Consider the following 12,648-nt stretch of genomic DNA (forward strand, 5'->3'; position numbering starts at 1 on the left):
ATTTATATAGAACAATATCCACAGCAAGGTGTTAAATATTATGAGCTGTCTTTGTAACCACATGTTTGTCCTCTTCTCAGTAACACTGGTATGATCAAGTAGTCTTCTAACATAAAAAGAGTTTTTTGCCTATTCTAGGTCTAGTTTTTCACTGAGAAAGCCAGTGTGGTTTGTTGTTGTTGTTGTTGACCTCAAATACACTCTGTAAAGCTCCTGCTTTAGCAAGATTTAACTATGCACACAGCTAAGTTATTCATTTCTTTTGTTTTGTGTTTTGTTTTGTTTTGTTTTGTTTTGCGACAGGGTCTCTCTGTGTAGCTTTGTGCCTTTCCTGGAACTCGCTTTGGAGACCAGGCTGGCCTTGAACTCATGGAGATCTGCCTGCCTCTGCCTCCCAAGTCCTGGGATTAAAGGCATGCACTACCACCGCCTGGCTATTCATTTCTTTCATTTGATATACTTTAATTAGCAGCTCAAATGTACTGAGCAGTAAGCATTCTATTAGAAATATATATCTTATCCATTTAACAAATATTTTTGGAGTTCTGACAAATTATAAAGCAATGTTCCAACATGTTAAGGATCCAGTAAATGATAAACTCCCATTTGCATGAGGCTTATGCTTTTACACAGTTAAAATATAGACTCTATGTGACAGAAATAGGTATAAGATGGAAATATATAAATAATATCTAGCTAGATCAAACAAGGGTGGAATTTAAATGGCACCAGAAGGCCATCAGGAGGTTTATAGAGTTGGCCAGGTGACCTGAGAGTAAGACATAGTGGAGAGGACAAGGCTGAGACAGATAGATGTCTCACAGCTAGAAGCTCAAAGCAGACTACAAAAGACATTTATTTCATCAGGATCTAGTGTACATCTTTATAATCCTGTTTACTCAGGGTACTGAGGCAACGAGATCTCAACCCAGCCTGAGGTATGGAGCAGTTAGACAAACAGTGATTCCCTTTCTCAACAAAAAGAAATGTAAAAACTGAGGATGTTATTGTTAAGTTGATTGCCTAGGATTCTTGGAGTCCTAGTTTCAGTCCACAGTAAACAGAAGGAGGAGGAGGAGGAGACAGAGAGGAAAAGGAGAAGGGGAAGGAAGAGGGAGACAAGGAGGAAGAGAAGAAGGAGGATCATCTTCATTATTTCTTTACTTCACTACTTTATATATAAAAGCTCAAGCATCCAGTAATTCTAGGAACTTATTAAATCCTAAAGCATTGACATTATACCACAATCTGGTTTACTGCTTTTCTTTACCTAATTTTATATATTAAAAATCCTGCCCCTTTTAGAATTGTGAGGGAAGATATCCGTCTCTCCATAATGACATTGAAATAGTAGTGGTTTTCTTAAGAAGATTCATATTTTCCCTTGGGGGAGAAATTCTGAGCAGCATGAGTAGAGCCTCTGGCTTGTACTTCAAAATTGTTCCTTAATATTAACATTAATCATGAACCAAGGTAAGGATGGTTAAATAATTTAGTCTAAACTAGAAGTGATGAAAAATTTACTGGTGAGATCAGCTTTGAAGCATTATTCAAATTCAATCCAAACATTTTACGTTTTCAGAACTCATATCACTAACTTACAGCTATAACTTTGAAATAACTTTAATTTGGAGAATTTTTAATTTGTTCATCATCTGAAGAAAAATGTGTATATATAAATAGTTATCTGCAAAAATCATCACTCATAAAAATAAAAGGGAGTAAATATATTTTTCATTACACTTTAACATTTGAAGCTGAGAAAGTTTTAATATGCATTTATTTAAATAGATACACAGAACTAACACCTAATAATCCACCCTTGAATACATTATAACCATATTCTCCATGGTAACACTAATTATATGGAAAATTACTGTTTATTCTAAACCATCATAGCTCAAGAATTTCTTTACTGGCCACAGGCACATATAAATAGCCAAAGAGGAAGTCCAGTGGTCTCAGAGGACTTTTTAATCACCCATCATCAGCTGCCATTTTCCTTCCTATATGTTGGAAGTGTATGATAAGGGCAATGACTTCTGTCCTGCTGAATCCAGTGATGTCATTTTAATTATCCTCATTAGCTCTTCTCATTTACATTAGATATAGCCACTGTTCCTTTTTTTTTTTTTTTTACATTTTCTTTGCCTCTTTATTCATATATTTTTCTGGTACTGCATTCTTTCTTAGCTGTCCATGGAGTTCAGTTCTTAGTCTTATTAAACTCTGAATAGATTTCCATCAATGGGCACAAATATTTGGCCATGAATTTCCCCATGGAATCTAGGATCCTATTTCAATTTCTTTCATAAATCTCTCTTAACAGCTTGCACAAACTTAAAATGCACATTTCATCACATGTGCTATCATTACCCTTACTATTTTTTCTCTAATTGACACATGCATATCTCTACTGCTGAACAGTAAGATTTTGAAGAAACTCAGGCATTTCATTCGGATTTGATCATCTGGAGCCTAGCATCTTACACAAAGTAGATGCCCATAAATATTTGATGAATGATAAATATGCCTTTGATAATATTGCTGAAGAAATTCTGTAATAGCAAGTATAACTTGCTTTTAAATAAGATCTCCTTTCAGTCCAGTAGCCTGGTATCAAAATCCCCCAGGTGCTACTGGAGTTATCTTTCATGTACTTTGGACAGGAGTTTGTTATTGGACTAGTGTTTCCAAAAGATCAGAAAATTAAAAAAAAAAAAAAAAGATTCTGGGATATAGTCGGAATTTTTTTGTCTGGTAGTAAATCAAAGTGAGATAGAATTCTCGGGGGTTGGCAACACTGGGGTAAGATGCATAGCTAGCTAGTGGTTGGAGTCATGTAAGCAGGTCTGCCTTCAGACTTCAATGGATTCAAAATTCAGCAGTCCCTCTATTAAAGCAGGTAACAGAGACGGAGTGCTAACCAAACTTCTCATTTTCACTTTGAATTATTAAGCTAAACACACCTCTGCTCTGTAGTGCTTTCTTTTTTTTTTTTTTTTTTTTGGTTTTTCGAGACAGGGTTTCTCTGTGTAGCTTTGCGCCTTTCCTGGAACTCACTTGGTAGCCCAGGCTGGCCTCGAACTCACAGAGATTCGCCTGCCTCTGCCTCCCGAGTGCTGGGATTAAAGGCGTGCGCCACCACCGCCCAGCTGTAGTGCTTTCTTAAGTTAAAATTAATCTTAAATCAAACCAGTTTGCATACACTCGCCTCCTTCTTTTCACTGACTCTAGCAAATATCTATCTCCATAAGATGAGATGTCTTTCTTGGTGGTACACATCTCATGGGGACTAATTTGTTGGCAGAAAACCTCCCTTGGAAACAGTTAGCTTCAAACATGAGAAACTGAAGGATATAGTTGCTTTTCAAAGAGAGAGAAAGAAACTGCTTACTGCTTCTTATCATTGCCCTATTATTCCTATCTTTCATGGTCCACAACAGATTCATAAATCAGACTTCTGTTTCTAAAAATATTAAATCATTAGCTGACTATTATTAATCTAATTAATAATTACCCTTTTATCTCCACCTTTATTATTAATGATCACTATAATAATTTCTATAGGAACCTTAAGACAGGATCAAGGTATTATTCCCCTTAATTTAAAGGACATCAGAATAAAATACTGAGAGAGATCACTGCACAGAAAATGAATTACAAATTGGAGTCAAATAAAAGATATATGATATGACTTAAAATACTGAAATATAAGTAGAAAAACAAATGGAAATCATCACGGTGACAGGGTAATGATTCTAATGGGTTGGAATATAGAAAGAAGCAAAGTTGGTAAAATCAGAGAGATATAAAAAGGGCTATGAAAGCTACCAGTGGAGAAAAACAATCAATAATCCTCTCTAACTGAAATGACAAGGAAGCAAACAATGTCCAGCAAGGAAAGATAGTTCAAAGGGCGCAATGGTGATGCCTATATTCTGGAGCTAACCAATAACTACCTAATTGAACTTAAGGCCACTCAAAACAGGGGAGTCCTTGCCTCTCACTGTAAATTAAGCCAACTGCCTCTGGTTTGGTCAAGTCATGGAACCTATAGAACTTACTATTTCCACTTTTTTAAACCAGTATAATTTCTAACTGCATTCTAAGTACTTATTCTTATATCCATATATGAGGGTAGCTCTCACCACTCATCACAGAAGCTTCTCTTCCCAGCAGAAGGAGAGCATTACAGAAAGTCACAACTAGTCAAAATAAAGAGATAACTGTCTACTCCCTATTAATACATATCAACACAACACCAACATTTAAGTCTCAGGGAACATTGGGGGATGAAGGGGGAGAAAGATTATGAGAGCCAGAGCATCAGAATATTTGCTATGAAAGACTCTTCTGGAGAGGAGGGCATGAAATAGGGAAAGAAGAGAGATAGGTGGAGTGAAATTAACAGAGGAGGTTACCAAGTTGATAGATTAATAATGCTTTGGGGTGCTATCCAAATGTCTCAAAAGCAAATATCCTAGTGATTGAGCTAGGAATTGTGTGCAATGAAATGTGGAATTTAATTGACCACTGCTTGTTCCAATGAGTCTAAGGACCCATGCAAAGATCACTGCTGGTCAAAGTATGATGGATGTTCATATTTCAAAGTACTTGTACTTTCTATGTAAAGATGTTAATTTGCCATTGTCCCAGTCGAGCACAGTTGCAGAAAGGAAACTAAGGGGTTCTCACAAACCATACAGAAGTTAGTGTCAATGGAACATGACTTTACAGAGAACAGTTTAATTTTCACATTTTGGGCCACAGGTCATATAGTGTGAAGAGTAGAAATTTTCTGAAGCTGGTCTGTGTTAATCAGACCTTTCACAGATCGCAAGGTTTCTATAAACTGTGTTAAAATGTGAGACTGATAGGCTCATTTCAGTGGTATCTTATTGCTAAAGAAGACAAACTGGGAATATCACCTGCCACATCTTATACTAATGAACTAAATGATTCAAGAGCACAAAGGAGAATGTAAAATATACTACATTTTCTAGATGTTGTCATATACATAAAATAGCACTGGAGTTTCCATTAAGCAGGCTAAAGTTGAAATATAGGCCATTGCCATGGATAGTGTGCAGAAATACTCTTCAGTGCTTAAAGGGATTCATATCCTGACAGTGGCATCATTAATTCTAACTTCTAACTACCTTAGCTGTGAACCCAGAATCCCATTGTTACTCAGAAGTCTGATATTCCTCACAGTTAGAAGGTCTCTTTTGGAATTTATTGGCATCATGTGATGATACTGATTTCTGTTACTATCATAGAAGAAAATCATGAAAAGCTAAACAACAAATAACTTTACACAAATCTTACTTCTCTATTAAGGAGTATAAATGAATTTATGTAATGACAAAAGAGAATACATCCCTTCTCATAATTGTCTATTAATTTGTAGGTCCCGTGGATGTTACTATTCAAGCCAAATGTAACCCCTGTTTATCAAATCCATGTAAAAATGATGGCACCTGTAATAATGACCCAGTTGATTTTTATCGATGCACCTGTCCATATGGTTTCAAGGTAAGTAGAAATCACACCTGGGAGAAATCAGTTCCCATTGTCTATCTTTTGTTGACTGTTCTTTCTCTGTGTTCTAAGACCTAGCTTGTTTTATTTGTACTTACCTTAAACACGTGCATTTCTTCTCCAGGGGCAGGACTGTGATGTTCCCATCCATGCCTGTATCAGTAACCCATGTAAACATGGAGGAACTTGCCATTTAAAAGAAGGAGAGAATGATGGATTCTGGTAAGTTGTCTGGCTGTGATCTCCTTTGTCTGAAGTACTGCAACAAAAATAATCAAACAAATGTGCACGATCATTTTCAAATAAGAAGCCATTGTTTCAAGAAGAATGTTAAAGTACACATAACATGTACTAATTTAAAAATGTTCATATTTTATAGTTGCAAAAAAGAAATCTAACATTATTTATTGTTACAAGCCATCAAGGACATTACACATAGAATTACAGATGATACACTCTTAAAAATTAGGTTCAAACTTTTAAGTTTAATTACGTGAATGTGTGTGTGTATGTGTGTGTGTGCGCGCGCATCTGAGTGCAATTGCCTCACAGAAACAGAAGTGTCTGATTTTCTCATAGTAGGAGTTATAGGTGATTGCCTATAACTTCTTGATGTGGTTGCTGGGAACAAAACTTGGGTCATCTGAAAGAGCAATAGCACTATTGACAATTAATGACTTCTGGTAGAGGAAGAGTCGAGTTCCTTCAAGGTTGTAGCTCTTGAAAGGCTGCTCATATTTTAGTAGGTGTGTCTACACTCATGCATAGATAGGCAGCACTCTGTGGAATCACTAGGTTACAACATAAGAGAAAGCACATGAAGTTGGGCAGGAAATGTGATGAGGTGGTCAGGGAGGAATCTAATGGGAGGCAAAGCAGGTGGATTCAATCAAAGCATGTTATATCCATGTATGAGATTCTCAAATAATAAAAAAGTAGCTAAAATATCGCAACCACTTTTTCTTTATTTGCAAACAAAGAGTGTGAATTATTCCCAACTTGAGAATGCGCATGTCTAGGACAGTGGGGGAAATTTTGCTTGTCGTTTGGACTTGAAAATATATTGGGACTCATGGACTTTTAAGATGAAGGAGCCACTTGCTATCTTTCAGCCACCATGAGTTTTCCTTTTTAAATGTTTTCTGGATTGTTAGCTGGTCCCTTATAGTATATAATTTCATAGAATTTTAAAAAATCAGTTTTGTATAGTTAAAAGCTTTGTAATTGGTGTGCATCTTTATGCTTTTTTAAAAATATTTTGACCACAAAGTTTTAAAATGCACCCAAAAATGTTTCTTGCCTTTTCCCCCTGATGCTTAGGTGCAGTTGTGCTGATGGGTTTGAAGGAGAAAACTGTGAAGTTAATATTGATGATTGTGAAGATAATGACTGTGAAAATAATTCTACATGTGTTGATGGAATTAACAACTACACATGCCTTTGCCCACCAGAATACACAGGTATGAAGAATAGAAAATGTTATGTCATCCATCAATGTACAAATTTGAAAGGATCATTGCACTATTATATTTATTTACCAAGCCATTATTATTCAATAACTTGGAAATTTAATTGCAATAACAAACCTACATAGGGATCATTTCATCTGCCAAATAAAAGATGCAGCAAGCTCAGTTCAACCCATGCACCCTTCTAAGGTCATGATCTCTAGAAGAATAAGCGAGGATGGGGTCATGCTTAAACTTTTGGACCCATAATTCAATGATATTTCCATTCAAACTACTTTCTCTGTACAGAATGTTGTGCCAACATATATTTTTGTGCTTTTCTTTACATAGCCAAAACACGATTCAGCATTTCAAATAAATAATGTCCATACTATATCTTCAGTACTGAATGTTAACCTCCGGCAAGCTCTGTCCTTCAATTGGTGCTCTGTCAGGAAGATGAGCTTTCTGGAAATCTTAGGAGAGTATCACATTTTTAACGATATTTTCTCTCTGGTTGAGAAACCTAATCAGACTATTCAAATTGCTAAACTTTCTTCTCAGTTTAGACCAGTTTTCTGTAAAGTCAGAACCAAATTTCTGCCTTGTCTTTTTCAAAAGAATAGCTTTTCTGATGTGTTTGTGTGGCTGTGCATAAGAAATGCCATGGTCAGCTTTTCCTTTAAGAAAGCATCCAAAAGAGCTAGAGAAGGATAATGGTATGTATGTTATCTCTAAAGAAAAACACAGAAGTAGATTCTGTCACTATTTTAGGAGCTACCATTTTCATTTTACTTGGTGTTTTCATTTGTTGCATTTATTTTCATATAGTAGTACATATTTCAAATAATGAAATAATTATCTAGGTAGCTAAGATTAATATTTCCAAGTATCAAATACAACCATATCTATGTAATTAACTTTCCCAGAGTTCAGGAGGAATAATCTTTGAAATTTATTCTTATGGAAAATACAAAAGTTTGCATTATACTAAATGTCTTTCTTCATGGGAATGTGTATTTTGTTAAGGGAAAATGCAACAGAGTAACAAGATTCAGTTTTAACAACCTAGGTGTATTTAGATGTTTCTAAAGTTGCCCTTTCCATGGAGTCACAATACTAATGCACTAGATATAGACAGATGGATAGTTAGATAGATGATACATAGGTGGATGATGATAGGTGGATGATGGATATAGATAGATAGATAGATAGATAGATAGATAGATAGATAGATAGATAGATAGATGATAAAGAAATACATAGGTACATAGATAGATACCTAAATAGGTGATAGATAGATCAAGATAAAAATTAAATACATAGATACATACATACATAGCTATCATGCAAGGAGTCAGAATTTGATCATTCTTCACTGTTTTGCATTAACAAAGTATAACAAGTGTAGACTTTTGTTGTCACACAGTTTGCCCACCCATCTCTATCACTGTATCACATGTCAGATATCATCCATTAGCTTATGACTAAAGATTTAAATCTGTTATACATAGCCTGAGTGTCTGAGATCTATTGAAATGGCTATTTATATGTGTTTAAGAAGTTCATTGTTAAATAAGAATCTGTTTCTTAGTCATACCTTGGATAGAGCTGCTTTATAGCTCCATCACTGTACAGCTCATGGAAAAAGCTTATGAACCCACTCTATTTTGGAACTTCTATAAACCCACTCTATTTGATTCTACCAAAGAAATTGGGCTCCCAAGCTTTGTAAGATTATAAAAAGCTGTGTATGTAGTTCTGAGCACAGAAGCCAGGAATTTATATATATATACTTTCTTCCTGGTGTAACTGAGACTTGAGATCACATATGTTCTAAGGTTCTTGTATGTCTTCCTATGATAATTTCCATAAGGTGTAAGTACATCTAGGTTTGTTTGGAGCAGGTCCAGCTGCACTGATGCTCAATTTCCTAATTCTTATTCTGATTATTCACAGAATTTTTGAGTGTTCCTCTTACCTGCTCTGCTTTAGTTCCTAAGCACTGTGTGCCCTCCTAAGGAGTTCATTTCTGTGCGCCCTCTTCTGACAAGTGTAACACAGTAGCCCTTCTCCAACTATGCCAGATGTCATTCTTAGTGCTATACCACAATAATTCAAAGCTTAGCTAAACCATTTCTTTTCCAAAATGTGACATTCATCAAAGTTGTCATGAAGGACCCCCACCACGTCTATCTGTCAAAAGCATTTGGCTCTGAAATAGAACCTAGACAACATTGCTCAATTTACTTGTAGCTATTACACATATCTCTTTGCCTTAATTTAGGCAAAGGATCAAGACACATACTGAACTGGAGATGTGCACAACACAGAGCAGAGATCCTACCTTTATTACATTGGACTGAGTCATGATGGACTTGACAACTTGGCAATAGAGAAGATAACTAAATGGGGTGAACTCATAACTCATCTCTTAAATGTAGAGTTTTGTGCACATCTGAAATGAGTGCATTTACAAAATGTCAAACAGCCATTTTCAGATTCTGAGATTGGTGGCATATAGGTGACCTTCACCTACAGTGAAGCTTAAGTCAGAATCTAGAATTTTGTGTCCTGTTTAACCCATGTCTGCAGTTACAGAGGGATTTCCTTATAATATGGCTTTATTGTTTTACATTTAAGATGGAATTTGATTAATGCATGTGAGTTCTGAGAACAAAAAGCCCTTCTGTCCTCACAGAATATAATAATGTTGCCATTGTTTTAATAATGATCTAAGCTGCCAGTTGCTTTTTCCTTTGAATTTCTTTTTTACTCTGTATCTGAAAGGCATACAATGAAAATGTGAATTCTATTTGATAGCCGCAAATAAGGCTTCACCAGGAAAGCTTGCAAATTATCATGGTGACAATGCTTTCATTTAACATCTATGTCAAGATGAACGCTTGTCAAAGGAGAAAATTCAGAGATCTGACAAGGAAATCAGGAAATGACAAGTAGCCTGTAAAATGAGCTAGAAATACTTGAGATAAGATGGACCAACTTTCAGCAATGTATAGAGGCAGAGTTAAACTCAGAGTAACCAAATATCAATGCATGTAGCTGATGAAATATTTCCTGCCCTCCTCTGCTAAAAAGATTGATAACATAAACTGTATGGGTCAATAGTGTTTTTCTGTTATCTACATTTTACAGGACCCTCTCCACTTTAATAATAAGATGTATTGTTCTCTACATACTAGGCCCATTTTCTGCTCTCCTAGCCGGAAGACACCTCATTGCTAGTATTATTCATGAAAAGTTGATTTTTAGAAATTTAGTTCCCTATGACTCTATATTAAAATCGATATGTGAAATATGGGAAAAATAAGAATAATGATTTGGAAATATTAAAATGTTTAAAAATAATTCTGTATTTTTAATTTAGCTTCAGAGATTTGGGGATTAGATTTGTTTTTCTTAATTATTAGTGTATGCTTTTCATAAAACAAAATATTTCCTATAGGAAAGTTTACAAGGAATTCCTGAAGTTAGATTAACTCATAATGTATAAACTGAAATTTAGGAATATGGTGTGGCTACAATATTGAATCCATGGAAAACTTTGTTTAGATAGTATTAGATTTGGAGCTGATCTGGGAAAAATAGTTTTGCAGAAGTAAATATTAGGATGGAAGATGTTTTTCAATTGTCCTAATTCTGGATCTGTTTGTCAAGAATATGTGTCTTCAATAATCCTGCTCTCACAGGGCCATATAGAAGTATGTACAAGTTGGTCACATTTCAAGATTTTCTATTAAATTGAATTATTCAGCACAATGGCACTGCTCATATTAACTGGCACATTTATTATCATAGTCAATCTTATGGAAATTATGAAGAACTCTTTAGCTTTCCCATTTTGTCTCTGGCACCCTACACAAATGTCCACTTCACATCTACTACAGTAAAGTTGAGGTGTCAGTCACCCAATTTAGTTGCCTATCTCTAGCTTGCTATAGTGGCTTTTACTCTGGCCCTATTCTTCTCCATGTTTGTGTGTTGGGCAAGCTGTAGGTAAGAAGTCTAAGCTTCTGTTTGCTCTCTCAGCCTGCCTTCTCTGTTGTTAATGCTGCACGTTGGCTTTGTGTGTGCTACTGTGGTATTGCAATGTAAAATGTCTTTTGTCTCTTCTGTCTTTGTCGCTGCCAGCTGCTAATCTGAATGAGGTGGAAAAAGGTTAGTTGCTCTTTTTAAGTCTATTATGGTTTTCACTTTAGTTCTTCTCCATCTTCTTAAGCTACTAGATTTTACTGGGTGTGCTGGGTGAAGGTGTTGACAAGATATGAAGTCAGAAAGCACTATGTCAAATCATTCATAGAGATCCTTGGTACATGCATAGCTGCATGAAACAGTATAAAATGATTCACTGAAATGCACTTAATTTCCGCTTTTCTCACTCACCCTGAGTGGTAAAAAACCGTCTAAAGATTAGATCTTATTTCCTACTGTCTATATGTTTGACACTATTAAGTATATCATAAGAATATATTATTTATATGAAGAAAAACATAGGTGCTTTAGTACAGTACATATACTAAGTAAAAGCATTTAAATTAGTGAAATTTTTTTCATAAGTTTAAGTTCATAACTTTACTATTATGTACTGTGAAAAATATCTGAAAATGTGTATAATAATTGAAACATTTTATATAATATGAATGGGGTTGTGTCTCAATAATAAGGAGCTTGCCTAGTATGTAAAAGACCCCAGTTCCAACCCCAGAACTACAAAAAAAAGTAAATGTAAAAATAAAAGTGTTATATATATATATATATATATATATATATATATATATATATATATGTTTCTAATATACATGTAAATAATGTGGTGATAATATGTTTACTATACATGTGTATGCATGAATAATGTATTATATATGAAACATCTTACAAAATAAATATTATGAAGTCCAGGAGGTTGATTTATATGGTGAAACTGTCAAATTGATGTTACTAAATCCAGTGAGTTCTAAGCAATTTTCTTAAGGCATTAAACAGACTGGTGTGTAATTACTAACATCAGTGTAGTCACTGGGCTCCCAAAAACACCTAGAACCAAGAAGGGGGCATACAGTTGGTAGCTCCCTAGCCATGCTGAAAGCATGTCTTGGACTCTTCATGAACATGTGTCTTAAAAACTAAGAGTTCTCTGTGGATTTCTGTGGGCCTCTCTAGCACTTTGCTTCTTCCTATTCTCATGTGGTCTTCATTTACCATGGTCTCCTCCTCCTATTCCTTGTTCTCCCTCTCTGTTCTTGATCCAGCTGGGATCTCACGCTCCCCCAAGCTCTCCTTCCCTCTATCCTCGCAAAGATACCCCCACAATAGACTGCTGGCAATGGTCGAGAGACAGCCAGAACTGACCTACTCTGGTAATATGATGGCCAAACACCCCTAATTGTCGTGCTAGAAACCCCATCCAATGACTGAGGGATGCAGAGATCCACAGCTAGGCCCCGGGTGGAGCTCCAGGAGTTCGATTAGTGAGAAAGAGGAGGGTTTATATGAGCAAGAATTGTTGAGACCAAGGTTGGATAAAGCACAGAACAAATAACCAAACTAATGGAAACACATCAGCTATGAACCAATGGCTGAGGGGCCCCCAACTAGATCAGGCCCTCTGAATGGGTGAGACAGTTGATTGGCTTGA

At 35.7% G+C, this 12,648-nt stretch overlaps 1 protein-coding gene across 2 annotated transcripts in view; it reads left to right on the top strand.

The window, feature by feature from the left end:
* Slit2 (slit guidance ligand 2) overlaps window positions 1-12,648 on the top strand; it is a 338,894-nt gene that overhangs the window by 284,293 nt on the left and 41,953 nt on the right. For both annotated transcript variants that reach the window (XM_006976103.4, XM_006976104.4), the window contains 3 exons: window positions 5,414-5,538; window positions 5,669-5,766; window positions 6,865-7,004. In XM_006976103.4, coding sequence (XP_006976165.1) covers window positions 5,414-5,538; window positions 5,669-5,766; window positions 6,865-7,004 — 363 coding nt within the window. The remainder of the gene's footprint in view (window positions 1-5,413; window positions 5,539-5,668; window positions 5,767-6,864; window positions 7,005-12,648) is intronic.

The sequence above is a fragment of the Peromyscus maniculatus genome, chromosome 10 (genome assembly GCF_049852395.1).
Source record: "Peromyscus maniculatus bairdii isolate BWxNUB_F1_BW_parent chromosome 10, HU_Pman_BW_mat_3.1, whole genome shotgun sequence".
Classification (NCBI taxonomy): domain Eukaryota; kingdom Metazoa; phylum Chordata; class Mammalia; order Rodentia; family Cricetidae; genus Peromyscus; species Peromyscus maniculatus.